At 43.0% G+C, this 19,370-nt stretch overlaps 4 protein-coding genes across 6 annotated transcripts in view; all 4 read right to left on the reverse strand.

The window, feature by feature from the left end:
- Nucleotides 1-2,573: 2,573 nt before the first annotated feature.
- Nucleotides 2,574-4,766, reverse strand: LOC307021443 (uncharacterized protein). The gene is made up of 3 exons (XM_079653568.1): nucleotides 4,615-4,766; nucleotides 2,728-4,528; nucleotides 2,574-2,643 (listed from the first exon to the last, which is right to left on the reverse strand). Exons 1-2 carry the CDS (start codon nucleotides 4,679-4,681, stop codon nucleotides 2,739-2,741), a joined length of 1,857 nt encoding a protein of 618 aa, XP_079509694.1. The 5' UTR covers nucleotides 4,682-4,766; the 3' UTR covers nucleotides 2,574-2,643; nucleotides 2,728-2,738.
- Nucleotides 4,767-5,948: 1,182 nt separating this feature from the next.
- The window catches only part of LOC307021453 (secretagogin-like), a 49,675-nt gene continuing 36,253 nt past the window's right edge, over nucleotides 5,949-19,370 (reverse strand). For 2 of the 3 annotated variants that reach the window (XM_079653583.1, XM_079653581.1), the window contains exons 6-11: nucleotides 18,405-18,482; nucleotides 18,273-18,328; nucleotides 18,120-18,165; nucleotides 17,848-17,907; nucleotides 16,767-16,835; nucleotides 16,087-16,650 (exon numbers count right to left, since the gene is read on the reverse strand). In XM_079653583.1, coding sequence (XP_079509709.1) covers nucleotides 16,525-16,650; nucleotides 16,767-16,835; nucleotides 17,848-17,907; nucleotides 18,120-18,165; nucleotides 18,273-18,328; nucleotides 18,405-18,482 — 435 coding nt within the window. In that variant the 3' untranslated portion in view covers nucleotides 16,087-16,524. Of the gene's footprint in view, nucleotides 6,188-16,086; nucleotides 16,651-16,766; nucleotides 16,836-17,847; nucleotides 17,908-18,119; nucleotides 18,166-18,272; nucleotides 18,329-18,404; nucleotides 18,483-19,370 lie in introns of those variants that run through there. The other variant, XM_079653582.1, reaches the window with a different exon arrangement.
- LOC307021447 (uncharacterized protein) lies at nucleotides 8,181-10,185 on the reverse strand. The gene is made up of 2 exons (XM_079653572.1): nucleotides 8,335-10,185; nucleotides 8,181-8,250 (listed from the first exon to the last, which is right to left on the reverse strand). The coding sequence occupies exon 1, from the start codon at nucleotides 9,786-9,788 to the stop codon at nucleotides 8,346-8,348; it is 1,443 nt and encodes a 480-aa protein (XP_079509698.1). The 5' UTR covers nucleotides 9,789-10,185; the 3' UTR covers nucleotides 8,181-8,250; nucleotides 8,335-8,345.
- On the reverse strand, nucleotides 12,581-15,283 carry LOC307021434 (uncharacterized protein). The gene is made up of 4 exons (XM_079653559.1): nucleotides 15,212-15,283; nucleotides 15,081-15,124; nucleotides 12,735-14,994; nucleotides 12,581-12,650 (listed from the first exon to the last, which is right to left on the reverse strand). The coding sequence occupies exons 1-3, from the start codon at nucleotides 15,232-15,234 to the stop codon at nucleotides 12,746-12,748; spliced, it is 2,316 nt and encodes a 771-aa protein (XP_079509685.1). The 5' UTR covers nucleotides 15,235-15,283; the 3' UTR covers nucleotides 12,581-12,650; nucleotides 12,735-12,745.

Here is a 19,370-nt window from a genome sequence, read left to right on the forward strand (position 1 = left end):
ACACAGCTGACAAAGACACAAACTATTTTATTAGCCATCATTCAGGATACTCCTTTCACAAAAAATGTAATTCAAACAATGTTTCATTATTTTTTACATTACAAAGAAAACAAACCATTTTTTTGTCCCAACTCAAGGCTCCACATTTACCATTATTTCAATTGCTAGATATTTTAATATAAATATTATAGCAATATATAACATATTATATATATATGAGCATAAAACATGTCGATACATCATTCTTAAAACACCAACTGAGAGCCACTAACTCAGGCGATGCTGCTAAAATAGGGAGGGAGAGGTAATGATTTAGACGGGAGTAAAAGAGTATAATAAAAGATAAACGTTTAAATTGAAAAATGAAATAATTTAGAACTGTACATAGAAACAAGGGAGATGGAAAGAAGGATAGAAGAAAGAAAGAAAAATGTGTGAACGTTGTGGGGGTCTGTTAGCTGAGTTTGAGGCCGAGGCAGAGAGGCAGCTCGTTCTTCTGGATCTTTCCGTCTCCATTGATGTCGCAGTGACCCATCAGAGCTTTCCTGAACTTCTCCAGGTCTGTGCCACTGATGCTGGGCTGGAGGAGAGGGTCGGGTGGAAGAGTTAGAGAGGTCAGAAGACTCCTGATGAATGACACTGACATCTGATCAATAACATTGTGTATCAGCTCTGTATATAAGGGAATGTAAGGGCACCTTCACCAGCTCCATCATATCTTTGACAAATCCATCCACAGGGCCCTCCAGCTCACCCTACTTACTCTATAGAAGGAGGCATACTTTTTAATTCTCTCAGTGTTGCAATCGGTTTTTGATTAACAGTTACACACATGCCTAACAGGACCTATACACATTAGGCCCGAAATACACAAACATATGCATTATATGACAATCAATTCAGCAGCATGGTTTAAAGCATAAACTGCAATGTTTCTGAAGATGTTGTTTTAAGTCAGGGGTCTGCAACCTTTTTGACCAAAAGAGCCATTTTGCTCCTTTTTCCCCCAATTATTTTTGTCTGGAGCCACAAAACATATTTCATAGCTTGATAGCTAATAAAGTTGTATTTATTGTTATATCAGACAAAAACTACAGTTTTTTTGCATTTATTAGGCTATTTATTACATTATATACAACTGTTAACCTCTAATAAGAAACAAAGAACTCCTATAAGGAGAATTACAAATAATACACAGGCCTACTTTAAAATAAATTAAACACAGCACTTGGGGAGTCCTCTGAACATTTGAAGGAAAACAAAATATTATTAAAATGGGCCCACTTTGAAATAAATAAAACATATAGCTGCACCCTAAAAAGAGTTAAAGGTAGGGTAGGTAAGAATGGAGAAACCAGCTCGAGTGCGCTAGAATTTGAAAATACACAACCGGAAAAAATAGGCCTCTTCCTTCAGACTTTCTTACAGAGTCCCTCCTCCAACACATACGAACGCGCATCATCAATGAGGCCACGAGATAAGTTTGTGCACAGGTGGAAGGTTGACAGGCAGGTAGGCCATCCAGTTATTTTAGCCGGGTCGGCTAAAATGATTGGTCGTGCTTTTTTACAGCGCTACGGCTTCCAGAGATTAATTTTTGTATGTATTTATTGTCAAAGCATTTAATATATTCATTGCTATCTGGACGTTAAGAGCATTCTATGGAATATAACAAAAAGTGTTTTCTGAAATAAATGACACACCCCATTGAATTATGACTGAAGATCGTCAGCTGTCTTCCTCTCCCGTGTTATTCCTCGATACGTAAAGGCTGCAGCACCTTTGACAACTTCTCTCTAGATATCAAACATACCGGTAAACCAGCATCGTTTGCTGTGAAAGCATATAACTGTCCACACAGAATGAAATCCTGTGTTCCTCCGGAACTTTTCTTTGATTTATCCATAGTTCGCTCATCGAGCCGGGGGTCCCCGCGCGAGTGCCTCCAAGAAAAGACACTCGCGCGGGACCGTAGCAGGATGTGACGCATATTTTAGTTGACCTAATTAAAACCGTTTTGTTTTTTATTTATGTGTCACAGTATCACCTCAAAATACAAGATACGAAACATTTTCAACCATGCAACAAAATATAAATAGTCCTACAAGTACTTTTATTTTCTTTCCTTCTTTTTTGTCTAAGCTCAAGGGAGCCAGAGCAGAGGGCTTAAAGGGCCGCATGCGGCCCGTGGGTTGCCGACCCCTGTTTTAAGTGATACAAGTTTGTCATGTGTAGTCCAATAACCCTCATTAGGAACCACAGAGTCTGACACTTTGAAATAATATTGGACACTCATCCTTGAAAGTTCTCATAGCCTTCAAGTCATCAAACTTTCAAATGTTAAGTGAAGAACATTCTTAGTCAAGTCTTTTAAACTTGCTGGTCAATACATATATTTGCATACACATTACTGTGAGCTGCTGTTCACAATGTTATTGTACCTAGCCAGAAAAACAAGCCCCTGAAGTTCAAAGGAAACAAGCAAGTGGTTGTGGACATGTTCAGGAAGTAAGGGTGCAGCACTGTCTACAGCACAGCACACAAGTAAAGTTTCAAATAACATCCAAAGAGAGTGTGTTCCAAGTATTTTATTAAATTCAAAGTTGATGCCAGTTCAGACGGCTTCCAGGCAAGTTCAGGAACCTGAGAACAGAAAATACAATTTATAACATTTGCAAAGCATTTCCCTTACTTCATTGTAGCAATCTTTAAGTTAAACCAACTTACAGTTAGGAAGGTCAATGATGTATGTTCAACACTGGCACCAGTTGCTGCTGCCACCTGGGCTGGTTCAAGAATGTTATTGGAATTTCTCTCAAACTTCTTTGGTCAACATTCAAGTGCGAGTTTGAGTCAGTGGGCTGCACCTTAGAGCCAGAAGCAACACTTCCTTGGGAAGTAAAGTCCCACATGCCAGCTTTACTTTGGAGCACCCCTTGCAGGGCTTTGGCCTGCTGAGGTTTGGGCTGCTGAGGGTTTGAAGGGTAGGCGGGCTGGTAGGGCTTGGCCTGCTGAGGATTTGACCAGTAGGCAGGCTGGTGGGGTTTGGGCCAGTACCTAGACTGCAGGGGACTTGAAGGGTTGGTAGCCCGCTGGGGATTCAAAGGGTATGCTGGCTGGTAGGGCTTGGCCTGCACCTTAGAGCCAGAAGCAACACTTCCTTGGGAAGGAAAATCCCACATGCCAGCTTTACTTTGGAGCACCCCTTGCAGGGGTTCAGCCTGCTGAGGCTTGGCCTGTTGGGGATTTGGAGGGTAGGAACGCTGCTGGGGTTTTGGCTGGTACCTAGACTGCAAGGGATTTGAAGGGTTGGTAGCCCGCTGGGGATTCAAAGGGTATGCAGGCTGGTAGGGCTTGGCCTGCACATTAGAGCCAGAAGCAACACTCTCTTCAGAAGGAAAGTTCCACATGGCAGCTTTACTTTGGAGCACCCCTTGCAGGGGTTCGGCCTGCTGAGGCTTGGCCTGTTGGGGATTTGGAGGGTATGAACGCTGGTAGGGCTTGGCCTGCTGGGGTTTTGACGGGTAGGAATGCTGCTGGGGTTTTGGCCGGTACCTAGACTGCAAGGGATTCGAAGGGTTGGTAGCCCGCTGGGCCTGCACATTAGAGCCAGACGCAACACTTCCTTCAGAACGAAAGTCCCACATGGCAGCTTTACTTTGGAGCACCCCTTGCAGGGGTTCGGCCTGCTGAGGCTTGGCCTGTTGGAGATTTGAAGGGTAGTAAGGCTGCTGGGGTTTCGGCCGGTACCTAGACTGCAGGGCACTTGAAGGGTTGGTAGCACGCTGGGAATTCAAAGGGTAGGCTGGCTGGTAGGGCTTGGCCTGCTGGGGATGTGAAGGCTGGTAGGTCTTGGCCTGCTGAGGATGTGAAGGCTGGTAGGTCTTGGCCTGCTGAGGATGTGAAGGCTGGTAGGGCTTGGCCTGCTGAGGATTTGAAGAGTAGAAAGGCTGGTTGGGCTTGGTCTGCTGGGGTTTGGGCTGGTACCAAGACTGCAGGGGATTTGAAGGGTTGGCGGCCTGCTGAGGTTTGGGCTGGTGAGGCTTGTAGCCGGCCTGCTGGAGCTTTGGAAGGTTTTTGGGCTGCTGGGGCTTGGAGTAGGGACCAGAGTGCATCACAAGTGCAGAACTTGAAGCAATACCAGACTGAAAAGAGTTTGGATTATGGGGCAAAGGCCACGGGGCAGCTTTGGTTGGAAGGACACCTTTTGCACTAGGGTTAGCTTGAGGTAGTTGGTTTGGTTTACGAATTATTGGTTGGCTTGGCCCGTAACTAGAAACACTTCCCTCAGGACTGTAACCATCTACTTGCCTACCATGAGAGCCACTATAACCTCCTGCACTTGGTGCAGCAGCTGGCTTCAGAGTATCAGATAAAGCCCCGTCAGCATGAAAGGGTGAATAGCTACCCAAAACCCTCTCAGGCCGCGCTGAACTATCATCACTGGAAGTGGAAGCGGGTTTAAGGCTTCTTGAAAAATCAAAGTGAGGTGTAATGCCACTGGAGCCTCCACTTCTGTAGCTGAGTGCTAAAAAGGAGAACACATTTTTTAAAAGACAGCCTTATAGGAAAATTATACATTTCAACTGCAGCTTGTGAACCATAAATCCTTACCCTTTGCTTGCTGCCCAAAAATCAAGAGTGAGATGACAAGAACTCTAAGAAAAGAGGAATTAAACATGAGCCAACCAAAAACAGTTAAGTAGAATAAATATAAGAAATCTGCCAAAATAAGAATATCTTACCTCACACACAACCCAAAATACATTTTTGTTGTAAAACTGAAACCAAACAGTCTGTAAGCAGTGTGCAGCAAATACAGAAATAATCTATTGTTTCAGATTCATGACTGCTGCAAAGACAGTGGTCCTTTTAAAGTGTCGGTGCATGAGCTGAACAATCATCGCACTGATGAAGTCATTGGAATCAGCTTGGGAACTCCGCCCTCTGGCAACCTGGGCAGGTGTTCACACTTTAGCTAATTTGACATATTTCAACATTTCATTCTGTCAGCAGATCTGATTCAAAAGTCAGTTTAACCAAATGATAACCTTTACCTGGCCTCTAGGCAAAATTCCCCTGACAGGCGATAATAGTTTGATCCTAGTTTTGTTTTTGTTTATTGAGGTTTTGATTTAATTGTCCTCCTTCAATACCACAGAGGTATTAGTAAGACCCAGAAACTAAGACCTAAAAAGTCTAAGCTTTTGATCTTAAAACACTATCAAATGACAAGATGTATTAAAATCAAACACATATATGTATACATATTAACATATGTTTAACATTCTATTTATATATATGTTCCACTGCAAATAAGATATTGTTCTCTTCCACTGAAGTTGAGAGATCTTATGGGACCTTTTACCACTGTATGATTACTTAAAAACAAATATGCTTGTGATTTGAAAATGATTTTGGAAGTGTTTTGGCTTATTGAAAACCACATATTTTATATCACTGCTTATAATTTTCCAAAGCACATAAGACTCAATTACTGTACATTTTCTTTCCTCCAAGCAGCCATTGATTATAGGGCACTATAAAAGTCACCTACAGTGACTGAAAGCACTTTTTATAGCACACTTATGATTTCCGTAAAGAGAGACACAGCTGACAAAGACACAAACTATTTTATTAGCCATCATTCAGGATACTCCTTTCACAAAAAATGTAATTCAAACAATGTTTCATTATTTTTTACATTACAAAGAAAACAAACCATTTTTTTGTCCCAACTCAAGGCTCCACATTTACCATTATTTCAATTGCTAGATATTTTAATATAAATATTATAGCAATATATAACATATTATATATATATGAGCATAAAACATGTCGATACATCATTCTTAAAACACCAACTGAGAGCCACTAACTCAGGCGATGCTGCTAAAATAGGGAGGGAGAGGTAATGATTTAGACGGGAGTAAAAGAGTATAATAAAAGATAAACGTTTAAATTGAAAAATGAAATAATTTAGAACTGTACATAGAAACAAGGGAGATGGAAAGAAGGATAGAAGAAAGAAAGAAAAATGTGTGAACGTTGTGGGGGTCTGTTAGCTGAGTTTGAGGCCGAGGCAGAGAGGCAGCTCGTTCTTCTGGATCTTTCCGTCTCCATTGATGTCGCAGTGACCCATCAGAGCTTTCCTGAACTTCTCCAGGTCTGTGCCACTGATGCTGGGCTGGAGGAGAGGGTCGGGTGGAAGAGTTAGAGAGGTCAGAAGACTCCTGATGAATGACACTGACATCTGATCAATAACATTGTGTATCAGCTCTGTATATAAGGGAATGTAAGGGCACCTTCACCAGCTCCATCATATCTTTGACAAATCCATCCACAGGGCCCTCCAGCTCACCCTACTTACTCTATAGAAGGAGGCATACTTTTTAATTCTCTCAGTGTTGCAATCGGTTTTTGATTAACAGTTACACACATGCCTAACAGGACCTATACACATTAGGCCCGAAATACACAAACATATGCATTATATGACAATCAATTCAGCAGCATGGTTTAAAGCATAAACTGCAATGTTTCTGAAGATGTTGTTTTAAGTCAGGGGTCTGCAACCTTTTTGACCAAAAGAGCCATTTTGCTCCTTTTTCCCCCAATTATTTTTGTCTGGAGCCACAAAACATATTTCATAGCTTGATAGCTAATAAAGTTGTATTTATTGTTATATCAGACAAAAACTACAGTTTTTTTGCATTTATTAGGCTATTTATTACATTATATACAACTGTTAACCTCTAATAAGAAACAAAGAACTCCTATAAGGAGAATTACAAATAATACACAGGCCTACTTTAAAATAAATTAAACACAGCACTTGGGGAGTCCTCTGAACATTTGAAGGAAAACAAAATATTATTAAAATGGGCCCACTTTGAAATAAATAAAACATATAGCTGCACCCTAAAAAGAGTTAAAGGTAGGGTAGGTAAGAATGGAGAAACCAGCTCGAGTGCGCTAGAATTTGAAAATACACAACCGGAAAAAATAGGCCTCTTCCTTCAGACTTTCTTACAGAGTCCCTCCTCCAACACATACGAACGCGCATCATCAATGAGGCCACGAGATAAGTTTGTGCACAGGTGGAAGGTTGACAGGCAGGTAGGCCATCCAGTTATTTTAGCCGGGTCGGCTAAAATGATTGGTCGTGCTTTTTTACAGCGCTACGGCTTCCAGAGATTAATTTTTGTATGTATTTATTGTCAAAGCATTTAATATATTCATTGCTATCTGGACGTTAAGAGCATTCTATGGAATATAACAAAAAGTGTTTTCTGAAATAAATGACACACCCCATTGAATTATGACTGAAGATCGTCAGCTGTCTTCCTCTCCCGTGTTATTCCTCGATACGTAAAGGCTGCAGCACCTTTGACAACTTCTCTCTAGATATCAAACATACCGGTAAACCAGCATCGTTTGCTGTGAAAGCATATAACTGTCCACACAGAATGAAATCCTGTGTTCCTCCGGAACTTTTCTTTGATTTATCCATAGTTCGCTCATCGAGCCGGGGGTCCCCGCGCGAGTGCCTCCAAGAAAAGACACTCGCGCGGGACCGTAGCAGGATGTGACGCATATTTTAGTTGACCTAATTAAAACCGTTTTGTTTTTTATTTATGTGTCACAGTATCACCTCAAAATACAAGATACGAAACATTTTCAACCATGCAACAAAATATAAATAGTCCTACAAGTACTTTTATTTTCTTTCCTTCTTTTTTGTCTAAGCTCAAGGGAGCCAGAGCAGAGGGCTTAAAGGGCCGCATGCGGCCCGTGGGTTGCCGACCCCTGTTTTAAGTGATACAAGTTTGTCATGTGTAGTCCAATAACCCTCATTAGGAACCACAGAGTCTGACACTTTGAAATAATATTGGACACTCATCCTTGAAAGTTCTCATAGCCTTCAAGTCATCAAACTTTCAAATGTTAAGTGAAGAACATTCTTAGTCAAGTCTTTTAAACTTGCTGGTCAATACATATATTTGCATACACATTACTGTGAGCTGCTGTTCACAATGTTATTGTACCTAGCCAGAAAAACAAGCCCCTGAAGTTCAAAGGAAACAAGCAAGTGGTTGTGGACATGTTCAGGAAGTAAGGGTGCAGCACTGTCTACAGCACAGCACACAAGTAAAGTTTCAAATAACATCCAAAGAGAGTGTGTTCCAAGTATTTTATTAAATTCAAAGTTGATGCCAGTTCAGACGGCTTCCAGGCAAGTTCAGGAACCTGAGAACAGAAAATACAATTTATAACATTTGCAAAGCATTTCCCTTACTTCATTGTAGCAATCTTTAAGTTAAACCAACTTACAGTTAGGAAGGTCAATGATGTATGTTCAACACTGGCACCAGTTGCTGCTGCCACCTGGGCTGGTTCAAGAATGTTATTGGAATTTCTCTCAAACTTCTTTGGTCAACATTCAAGTGCGAGTTTGAGTCAGTGGGCTGCACCTTAGAGCCAGAAGCAACACTTCCTTGGGAAGTAAAGTCCCACATGCCAGCTTTACTTTGGAGCACCCCTTGCAGGGCTTTGGCCTGCTGAGGTTTGGGCTGCTGAGGGTTTGAAGGGTAGGCGGGCTGGTAGGGCTTGGCCTGCTGAGGATTTGACCAGTAGGCAGGCTGGTGGGGTTTGGGCCAGTACCTAGACTGCAGGGGACTTGAAGGGTTGGTAGCCCGCTGGGGATTCAAAGGGTATGCTGGCTGGTAGGGCTTGGCCTGCACCTTAGAGCCAGAAGCAACACTTCCTTGGGAAGGAAAATCCCACATGCCAGCTTTACTTTGGAGCACCCCTTGCAGGGGTTCAGCCTGCTGAGGCTTGGCCTGTTGGGGATTTGGAGGGTAGGAACGCTGCTGGGGTTTTGGCTGGTACCTAGACTGCAAGGGATTTGAAGGGTTGGTAGCCCGCTGGGGATTCAAAGGGTATGCAGGCTGGTAGGGCTTGGCCTGCACATTAGAGCCAGAAGCAACACTCTCTTCAGAAGGAAAGTTCCACATGGCAGCTTTACTTTGGAGCACCCCTTGCAGGGGTTCGGCCTGCTGAGGCTTGGCCTGTTGGGGATTTGGAGGGTATGAACGCTGGTAGGGCTTGGCCTGCTGGGGTTTTGACGGGTAGGAATGCTGCTGGGGTTTTGGCCGGTACCTAGACTGCAAGGGATTCGAAGGGTTGGTAGCCCGCTGGGCCTGCACATTAGAGCCAGACGCAACACTTCCTTCAGAACGAAAGTCCCACATGGCAGCTTTACTTTGGAGCACCCCTTGCAGGGGTTCGGCCTGCTGAGGCTTGGCCTGTTGGAGATTTGAAGGGTAGTAAGGCTGCTGGGGTTTCGGCCGGTACCTAGACTGCAGGGCACTTGAAGGGTTGGTAGCACGCTGGGAATTCAAAGGGTAGGCTGGCTGGTAGGGCTTGGCCTGCTGGGGATGTGAAGGCTGGTAGGTCTTGGCCTGCTGAGGATGTGAAGGCTGGTAGGGCTTGGCCTGCTGAGGATGTGAAGGCTGGTAGGGCTTGGCCTGCTGAGGATGTGAAGGCTGGTAGGGCTTGGCCTGCTGAGGATGTGAAGGCTGGTAGGGCTTGGCCTGCTGAGGATGTGAAGGGTAGAAAGGCTGGTTGGGCTTGGTCTGCTGGGGTTTGGGCTGGTACCAAGACTGCAGGGGATTTGAAGGGTTGGCGGCCTGCTGAGGTTTGGGCTGGTGAGGCTTGTAGCCGGCCTGCTGGAGCTTTGGAAGGTTTTTGGGCTGCTGGGGCTTGGAGTAGGGACCAGAGTGCATCACAAGTGCAGAACTTGAAGCAATACCAGACTGAAAAGAGTTTGGATTATGGGGCAAAGGCCACGGGGCAGCTTTGGTTGGAAGGACACCTTTTGCACTAGGGTTAGCTTGAGGTAGTTGGTTTGGTTTACGAATTATTGGTTGGCTTGGCCCGTAACTAGAAACACTTCCCTCAGGACTGTAACCATCTACTTGCCTACCATGAGAGCCACTATAACCTCCTGCACTTGGTGCAGCAGCTGGCTTCAGAGTATCAGATAAAGCCCCGTCAGCATGAAAGGGTGAATAGCTACCCAAAACCCTCTCAGGCCGCGCTGAACTATCGTCACTGGAAGTGGAAGCGGGTTTAAGGCTTCTTGAAAAATCAAAGTGAGGTGTAATGCCACCTGAGCCTCCACTTCTGTAGTCGAGTGCTAAAAAGGAGAACACATTTTTTAAAAGACAGCCTTATAGGAAAATTATACATTTCAACTGCAGTTTGTGAACCATAAATCCTTACCCTTTGCTTGCTGCCCAAAAATCAAGAGTGAGAGCACAAGAACTCTAAGAAAAGAGGAATTAAACATGAACCAACCAAAAACAGTTAAGTAGAATAAATATAAGAAATCTGCCAAAATAAGAATATCTTACCTCACACACAACCCAAAATACATTTTTGTTGTAAAACTGAAACCAAACAGTCTGTAAGCGGTGTGCAGCAAATACAAAAATAATCTATTGTTTCAGATTCATGACTGCTGCAAAGACAGTGGTCCTTTTAAAGTGTCGGTGCATGAGCTGACCAATCATCGCACTGATGAAGTCATTGGAATCAGCTTGGGAACTCCGCCCTCTGGCAACCTGGGCAGGTGTTCACACTTTAGCTAATTTGACACATTTCAACATTTCATTCTGTCAGCAGATCTGATTCAAAAGTCCGTTTAACCAAATGATAACCTTTACCTGGCCGCTAGGCAAAATTCCCCTGACAGGCGATAATAGTTTGATCGTAGTTTTGTTTTTGTTTATTGAGGTTTTGATTTAATTTTCCTCCTTCAATACCACAGAGGCATTAGTAAGACCCAGAAACTAAGACCTAAAAAGTCTAAGCTTTTGATCTTAAAACACTGTGAAATGACAAGATGTATTAAAATCAAACACATATATGTATACATATTAACATATGTTTAAGATTCAATTTATATATATGTTCCACTGCAAATAAGATATTGTTCTCTTCCACTGAAGTTGAGAGATCTTATGGGACCTTTTACCACTGTATGATTACTTAAAAACAAATATGCTTGTGATTTGAAAATGATTTTGGAAGTGTTTTGGCTTATTGAAAACCACATTTTTTATATCACTGCTTATAATTTTCCAAAGCACATAAGACTCAATTACTGTACATTTTCTTTCCTCCAAGCAGCCATTGATTATAGGGCACTATAAAAGTCACCTGCAGTGACTGAAAGCACTTTTTGTAGCACACTTATGATTTCCGTAAAGAGAGACACAGCTGACAAAGACACAAACTATTTTATTAGCCATCATTCAGGATACTCGTTTCACAAAAAATGTAATTCAAACAATGTTTCATTATTTTTTACATTACAAAGAAAACAAACTATTTTTATGTCCCAACTCAAGGCTCCACATTTACCATTATTTCAATTGCTAGATATTTTAATATAAATATTATAGCAATATATAACACATTATATATATGAGCATAAAACATGTAGATAAATCATTCTTAAAACACCAACTGAGAGCCACTAATTCAGGCGATGCTGCTAAATTAGGGAGGGAGAAGTAATGATTTAGACGGGAGTAAAAGAGTATAGTAAAAGATACACATTTAAATTGAAAAATGAAATAATTTAGAGCTGTACATAGAGACAAGGAAGATGGAAAGAAGGATAGAGGAAAGAAAGAAAAATGTGTGAACGTTGTGGGGGTCTGTTAGCTGAGTTTGAGGCCGAGGCAGAGAGCCAGCTCGTTCTTCTGGATCTTTCCGTCTCCGTTGATGTCGCAGTGACCCATCAGAGCTTTCCTGAACTTGTCCAGGTCTGTGCCACTGATGCCGGGCTGGAGGAGAGGGTCGGGTGGAAGAGGTAGAGGTCAGAAGACTCCTGATGAATGATACTGACATCTGATCAATAACATTGTGTATCAGCTCTGTATATAAGGGAATGTAAGTGCACCTTCACCAGCTCCATCATATCTTTGACAAATCCATCCACAGGGCCCTCCAGCTCACCCTATTGAAGGTGGCATACTTTTTAATTCTCTCAGTGTTGCAATCTGTTTTTGATTAACAGTTACACACATGCCTAACAGGACCTATACACATTAGGCCCGAAATACACAAACATATGCATTATATGACAATCAATTCAGCAGCATGGTATAAAGCATAAACTGCAATGTTTCTGAACATGTCGTTTTAAGTGATACAAGTTTGTCATGTGTAGTCCAATAAACCTCATTAGGAACCACAGAGTCTGACACTTTGAAATAATATTGGACACTCATCCTTGAAAGTTCTCATAGCCTTTAAGTCATCAAACTTTCAAATGTTAAGTGAAGAACATTCTTAGTCAAGTCTTTTAAACTTGCTGGTCAATACATATATTTGCATACACATTACTGTGAGCTGCTGTTCACAATGTTATTGTACCTAGCCAGGAAAACAAGCCCCTGAAGTTCAAAGGAAACAAGCAAGTGGTTTTGGACATGTTCAGGAAGTAAGGGTGCAGCACTGTCTACAGCACAGCACACAAGTAAAGTTTCAAATAACATCCAAAGAGTGTGTTCCAAGTATTTTATTAAATTCAAAGTTGATGCCAGTTCAGACGGCTTCCAGGCAACTTCAGGAACCTGAGAACAGAAAATACAATTTATAACATTTGCAAAGCATTTCCCTTACTTCATTGTAGCAATCTTTAATTTAAACCAACTTACAGTTAGGAAGGTCAATGATGTATGTTCAACACTGGCACCAGTTGCTGCTGCCACCTGGGCTGGTTCAAGAATGTTATTGGAATTTCTCTCAAACTTCTTTGGTCAACATTCAAGTGCGAGTTTGAGTCAGTGGGCTGCACCTTAGAGCCAGAAGCAACACTTCCTTGGGAAGTAAAGTCCCACATGCCAGCTTTACTTTGGAGCACCCCTTGCAGGGCTTTGGCCTGCTGAGGTTTGGGCTGCTGAGGGTTTGAAGGGTAGGCGGGCTGGTAGGGCTTGGCCTGCTGAGGATTTGACCAGTAGGCAGGCTGGTGGGGTTTGGGCCAGTACCTAGACTGCAGGGGACTTGAAGGGTTGGTAGCCCGCTGGGGATTCAAAGGGTATGCTGGCTGGTAGGGCTTAGCCTGCACATTAGAGCCAGAAGCAACACTTCCCTCGGAAGGAAAGTCCCACCTTGCAGCTTTACTTTGGAGCACCCCTTGCAGGGGTTCAGCCTGCTGAGGCTTGGCCTGTTGGGGTTTTGGAGGGTAGGAACGCTGCTGGGGTTTTGGCTGGTACCTAGACTGCAAGGGATTTGAAGGGTTGGTAGCCCGCCGGGGATTCAAAGGGTATGCAGGCTGGTAGGGCTTGGCCTGCACATTAGAGCCAGAAGCAACACTTCCTTCAGAAGGAAAGTCCCACATGGCAGCTTTACTTTGGAGCACCCCTTGCAGGGGTTCGGCCTGCTGAGGCTTGGACTTGGACTGTTGGAGATTTGAAGGGTAGTAAGGCTGCTGGGGTTTCGGACGGTACCTAGACTGCAGGGGACTTGAAGGGTTGGTAGCCCGCTGGGGATTCAAAGGGTAGGCTGGCTGGTAGGGCTTGGCCTGCTGGGGATGTGAAGGCTGGTCGGTCTTGGCCTGCTGAGGATGTGAAGGCCGGTAGGGCTTGGCCTGCTGAGGATGTGAAGACTGGTAGGGCTTGGCCTGCTGAGGATTTGGAGGATATGAACGCTGGTAGGGCTTGGCCTGCTGGGGTTTTGACGGGTAGGAACGCTGCTGGGGTTTTGGCCGGTACCTAGACTGCAAGGGATTCGAAGGGTTGGTAGCCCGCTGGGCCTGCACATTAGAGCCAGACGCAACACTTCCTTCAGAACGAAAGTCCAACATGGCAGCTTTACTTTGGAGCACCCCTTGCAGGGGTTCGGCCTGCTGAGGCTTGGCCTGTTGGAGATTTGAAGGGTAGTAAGGCTGCTGGGGTTTCGGACGGTACCTAGGCTGCAAGGGACTTGAAGGGTTGGTAGCACGCTGGGGATTCAAAGGGTAGGCTGGCTGGTAGGGCTTAGCCTGCTGGGGATGTGAAGGCTGGTAGGTCTTGGCCTGCTGAGGATGTGAAGGCTGGTAGGGTTTGGCCTTCTGAGGATGTGAAGGCTGGTAGGGCTTGGCCTGCTGAGGATGTGAAGGTTGGTAGGGCTTGGCCTGCTGAGGATGTGAAGGCTGGTAGGGTTTGGCCTGCTGAGGATGTGAAGGCTGGTAGGGCTTGGCCTGCTGAGGATGTGAAGGTTGGTAGGGCTTGGCCTGCTGAGGATGTGAAGGCTGGTAGGGCTTGGCCTGCTGAGGATGTGAAGGCTGGTAGGGCTTGGCCTGCTGAGGATGTGAAGGCTGGTAGGTCTTGGCCTGCTGAGGATTTGAAGAGTAGAAAGGCTGGTTGGGCTTGGTCTGCTGGGGTTTGGGCTGGTACCAAGACTGCAGGGGATTTGAAGGGTTGGCGGCCTGCTGAGGTTTGGGCTGGTGAGGCTTGTAGCCGGCCTGCTGGAGCTTTGGAAGGTTTTTGGGCTGCTGGGGCTTGGAGTAGGGACCAGAGTGCATCACAAGTGCAGAACTTGAAGCAATACCAGACTGAAAAGAGTTTGGATTATGGGGCAAAGGCCACGGGGCAGCTTTGGTTGGAAGGACACCTTTTGCACTAGGGTTAGCTTGAGGTAGTTGGTTTGGTTTACGAATTATTGGTTGGCTTGGCCCGTAACTAGAAACACTTCCCTCAGGACTGTAACCATCTACTTGCCTACCATGAGAGCCACTATAACCTCCTGCACTTGGTGCAGCAGCTGGCTTCAGAGTATCAGATAAAGCCCCGTCAGCATGAAAGGGTGAATAGCTACCCAAAACCCTCTCAGGCCGTGCTGAACTATCATCACTGGAAGTGGAAGCGGGTTTAAGGCTTCTTGAAAAATCAAAGTGAGGTGTAATGCCACTGGAGCCTCCACTTCTGTAGCTGAGTGCTAAAAAGGAGAACACATTTTTTAAAAGACAGCCTTATAGGAAAATTATACATTTCAACTGCAGCTTGTGAACCATAAATCCTTACCCTTTGCTTGCCCCCCAAAAATCAAGAGTGAGAGCACAAGAACTCTAAGAAAAGAGGAATTAAACATGAACCAACCAAAAACAGTTAAGTAGAATAAATATAAGAAATCTGCCAAAATAAGAATATCTTACCTCACACACAACCCAAAATACATTTTTGTTGTAAAACTGAAACCAAACAGTCTGTAAGCAGTGTGCAGCAAATACAAAAAGAATCTATTGTTTCAGATTCATGACTGCTGCAAAGACAGTGGTCCTTTTAAAGTGTCGGTGCATGAGCTGAACAATCATCGCACTGATGAAGTCATTGGAATCAGCTTGGGAACTCCGCCCTCTGGCAACCTGGGCAGGTGTTCACACTTTAGCTAATTTGACATATTTCAACATTTCATTCTGTCAGCAGATCTGATTCAAAAGTCAGTTTAACCAAATGATAACCTTTACCTGGCCGCTAGGCAAAATTCCCCTGACAGGCGATAATAGTTTGATCCTAGTTTTGTTTTTGTTTATTGAGGTTTTGATTTAATTTTCCTCCTTCAATACCACAGAGGTATTAGTAAGACCCAGAAACTAAGACCTAAAAAGTCTAAGCTTTTGATCTTAAAACACTGTGAAATGACAAGATGTATTAAAATCAAACACATATATGTATACATATTAACATATGTTTAAGATTCAATTTATATATATGTTATACTGCAAATAAGATATTGTTCTCTTCCACTGAAGTTGAGAGGTCTTATGGGACCTTTTACCACTGTATGATTACTTAAAAACAAATATGCTTGTGATTTGAAAATGATTTTGGAAGTTTTTTGGCTTATTGAAAACCACATATTTTATATCACTGCTTATAATTTTCCAAAGCACATAAGACTCAATTACTGTACATTTTTCCTTTCCTCCAAGCAGCCATTGATTATAGGGCACTATAAAAGTCACCTGCAGTGACTGAAAGCACCTTTTGTAGCACACTTATGATTTCCGTAAAGAGAGACACAGCTGACAAAGACACAAACTATTTTATTAGCCATCATTCATGATACTCGTTTCACAAAAAATGTAATTCAAACAATGTTTCATTATTTTTTACATTACAAAGAAAACAAACTATTTTTATGTCCCAACTCAAGGCTCCACATTTACCATTATTTCAATTACTAGATATTTTAATATAAATATTATAGCAATATATAACACATTATATATATATGAGCATAAAACATGTAGATACATCATTCTTAAAACACCAACTGAGAGCCACTAATTCAGGCGATGCTGCTAAAATAGGGAGCGAGAAGTAATGATTTAGACGGGAGTAAAAGAGTAAAAGATACACATTTAAATTGAAAAATGAAATAATTTAGAACTGTACATAGAGACAAGGAAGATGGAAAGAAGGATAGAGGAAAGAAAGAAAAATGTGTGAACGTTGTGGGGGTCTGTTAGCTGAGTTTGAGGCCGAGGCAGAGAGCCAGCTCGTTCTTCTGGATCTTTCCGTCTCCGTTGATGTCGCAGTGACCCATCAGAGCTTTCCTGAACTTGTCCAGGTCTGTGCCACTGATGCTGGGCTGGAGGAGAGGGTCGGGTGGAAGAGTTAGAGGTCAGAAGACTCCTGATGAATGACACTGACATCTGATCAATAACATTGTGTATCAGCTCTGTATATAAGGGAATGTAAGGGCACCTTCACCAGCTCCATCATATCTTTGACAAATCCATCCACCTCAGGGCCCTCCAGCTCACCCGTCTTACTCTATAGAAGGAGGCATACTTTTCAATTCTCTCAGTGTTTCAATCTGTTTTTTGATTAACAGTCACACACATGCCTAACAGGACCTATACACATTAGGCCCGAAATAACATGGTTATTTATTGAAACACAATATTTGGAAAGGTGTCTGATAAAAGGGGCTGCCATAGTTGCACCTGTGAGACTTGAACCACTGACCATCTGGTTCCAAGGTAAGCCACACTGCTACTGCGTGCACGCACACTGTCATAATAGGCATATTAATTATTCAGTTTTGGCCAAATATATGTTTTGTGAGGTCATAGTGACCTTTGTCCATGAAGTTCTAATCAATTTATCCATAAATCCAGGTGGACATATGTGCCAAATGTAAAGGCAAACCCCAAAAATTATGGACAGATGGAGAACCTGAATTAATAATGTTCTTTAGATGAGCTTCTCTGTGATTTTATCAAATAAAAAAAGAAATGTGATGGCTGAAAACCGATTTGAAGCACGGCCCATAAGCTAACATTTTAAAGGGGCCCTATAATGCTCATCTTCAGGTTCATATTAGTATTTGTTTCCTCTCCTGGGACATGTCTCCATGCTCTAATGTTCAAAAAGCTCTTTATTTTTCTAATGATGCCTGTGCTGCAGGACCTCTTTTCACCCTCTGTCTGAAACCAGAGCCCAGTCTGCTCTGATTGGTTAGCTGGCCTGCTCTGTTGTTATTGCTCAATCCCTTAGAGATGTCCCGCCACTTAGTCTCACGTACAATGTGTTGGAGCGCTAGCCAATAGTAGCACAAGTGTTACATAGTGATGTCAAAAAGCATGATAGGGCCCCTTTACACGTGTTGCTGTTCCATCATAATTTATTATACCACATATTCATAAAAGGTAGTAACCTTTTATGAATATGTGGTATAATAAATTCAAGCGGTTTTTTTCATAGCATATTGATGTTTTCTATTTGTATAACCCCCCTCCTCTGTTTGGTCAGTCATTTAACACACATCTAAATTCAAACTTACAACATCATAGTGAGCGAAAATGTTCTCAAAGTCTCTCTTTCTGTCGTCCTGACTGCAAGCCTGAGACCAAACACAGTATGGAGAATAATTCAACAGTAAAAATTAGGAATTCAATATTTGCATGAAACATAAGTCTGCTGTTAGCATGCAACTTCTAAAAGCATGAATCTCCTTTAGACATAAATAGGGAGATTGAGGTGAGTTGTAAGTGTTTTCTCTTGCAAAAAAATTGTAATATCAAATGAAAAAACATCTAACTTCTTAAAACTTACATCCATCTTAAACTTGAGTAAGAAATTCTCTTTCAGGGCCAATATTCTGAGACAACAAGGAACAAAGATTTTTATTTAGAAACATATTTATAATTCTATTTTTATACCAAAAAAATAGTGTCCTCTTGGTCACATGACACAGGTCAACAGTACCTGGCCAGGTCATTTAAGTCCAGCCTGCCATCCCTGTTCCTGTCGAACATCTTCATCTACAGGAGGAAACATTAAGAAGGAATCAGTCAGAGACAAACAGAGTTCAGCAGTATTGACATGCGAGCAGGTTACCATGGTGTCAGTGTACTCCTCCAGTTTCTCAGGGGTTATGGACTTCCTGTGTTGGAGGAAGAGGTCATGAAGGAAGCCCTGAAGGGACAAAAAGAGAACTAAAATGCAGAGAGATAATGGAGGCTTTTCCTCTAGCCTCACATCATTTAAAAATAATGCTCATTGCCAACAGCCATAAGTCTAAAGTATGGAGATATGAAACTGAAAAAATAAATACAAATAATAATAATTAAAACTGTGGTCACAGGCGTGCACGCAGTTGTGGGCGGGCCTTCGCGTCTATGCGCCTGTCGGGGAGGGTCGCCGGTCGCCCCGGCGTCAAGCAGACGCGCGCGAGTCCTCCGAAATGAGCCGTTTGTCATTTCTCAAATGTTTACGTCCTTGAGTCCTCGGTTCTCCGGCAGCGACCCGGAAACGGATGTCGGCGCGCCGTCTCGAAGGAAAACAAATTTCTCTAAAGGCTCGTCGAGGATCGATTATCGTGGAGGCTGTCTGGAGGAGCCGTAACCGAGGATACAATGTTTAGAAGAGAGAGGAGTCTCTCTGGAGGAGCTATAACCGAGGGTACAAAGATGTAGTAGAGGAGAGAGGAGAGAGGGGAGAGAGAGGAGAAAGAGGAGAGAAAAGGCTCTTTGGAGGAGCTTTAACCAAGGGTGCACTGATGTATCCTCCAGAGTCGATTTCAGGCCACAGAGACCGGGTGTAAATTAAATTAAACTTTATTCACAACAGGCTATAGTTGCAAGAATGTAAACAGACAAGGCAACAGCGGTAATTAAAGTTTATAAGTCTAAAAAATGCAACAACTACATTCACCAACTGGATGAATGTCACATATTTTGTTAAAGGAGGATGAAGGCGTAATTAAGGAGCACTATTGGAGTGGCTTTGATGGTTATTGGACTCAGGATTAATTCATTTGGATTCCTGCTGTATGGAGAAATTAAATGAGGGCACAAGTGGAAA

The sequence above is a fragment of the Notothenia rossii genome (genome assembly GCF_949606895.1).
Source record: "Notothenia rossii genome assembly, chromosome: 10".
Classification (NCBI taxonomy): domain Eukaryota; kingdom Metazoa; phylum Chordata; class Actinopteri; order Perciformes; family Nototheniidae; genus Notothenia; species Notothenia rossii.

Excerpts from the sequence above, each read along its gene's own strand:
- LOC307021434 (XM_079653559.1), bottom strand. The coding sequence starts at position 15,234 with ATGTATTTTGGGTTGTGTGTGAG. Across the intron at positions 15,125-15,211 it reads TATTTTGGGTTGTGTGTGAG|AGTTCTTGTGCTCTCACTCT; the intron begins GTAAGATATTCT and ends CTCTTTTCTTAG. Across the intron at positions 14,995-15,080 it reads TTTTGGGGGGCAAGCAAAGG|CACTCAGCTACAGAAGTGGA; the intron begins GTAAGGATTTAT and ends TCTCCTTTTTAG.
- LOC307021443 (XM_079653568.1), bottom strand. The coding sequence starts at position 4,681 with ATGTTTAATTCCTCTTTTCTTAGAGTTCTTGTCATCTCACTCTTGATT. Across the intron at positions 4,529-4,614 it reads TTTTGGGCAGCAAGCAAAGG|CACTCAGCTACAGAAGTGGA; the intron begins GTAAGGATTTAT and ends TCTCCTTTTTAG.
- LOC307021447 (XM_079653572.1), bottom strand. The coding sequence starts at position 9,788 with ATGCACTCTGGTCCCTACTCCAAGCCCCAGCAGCCCAAAAACCTTCCA.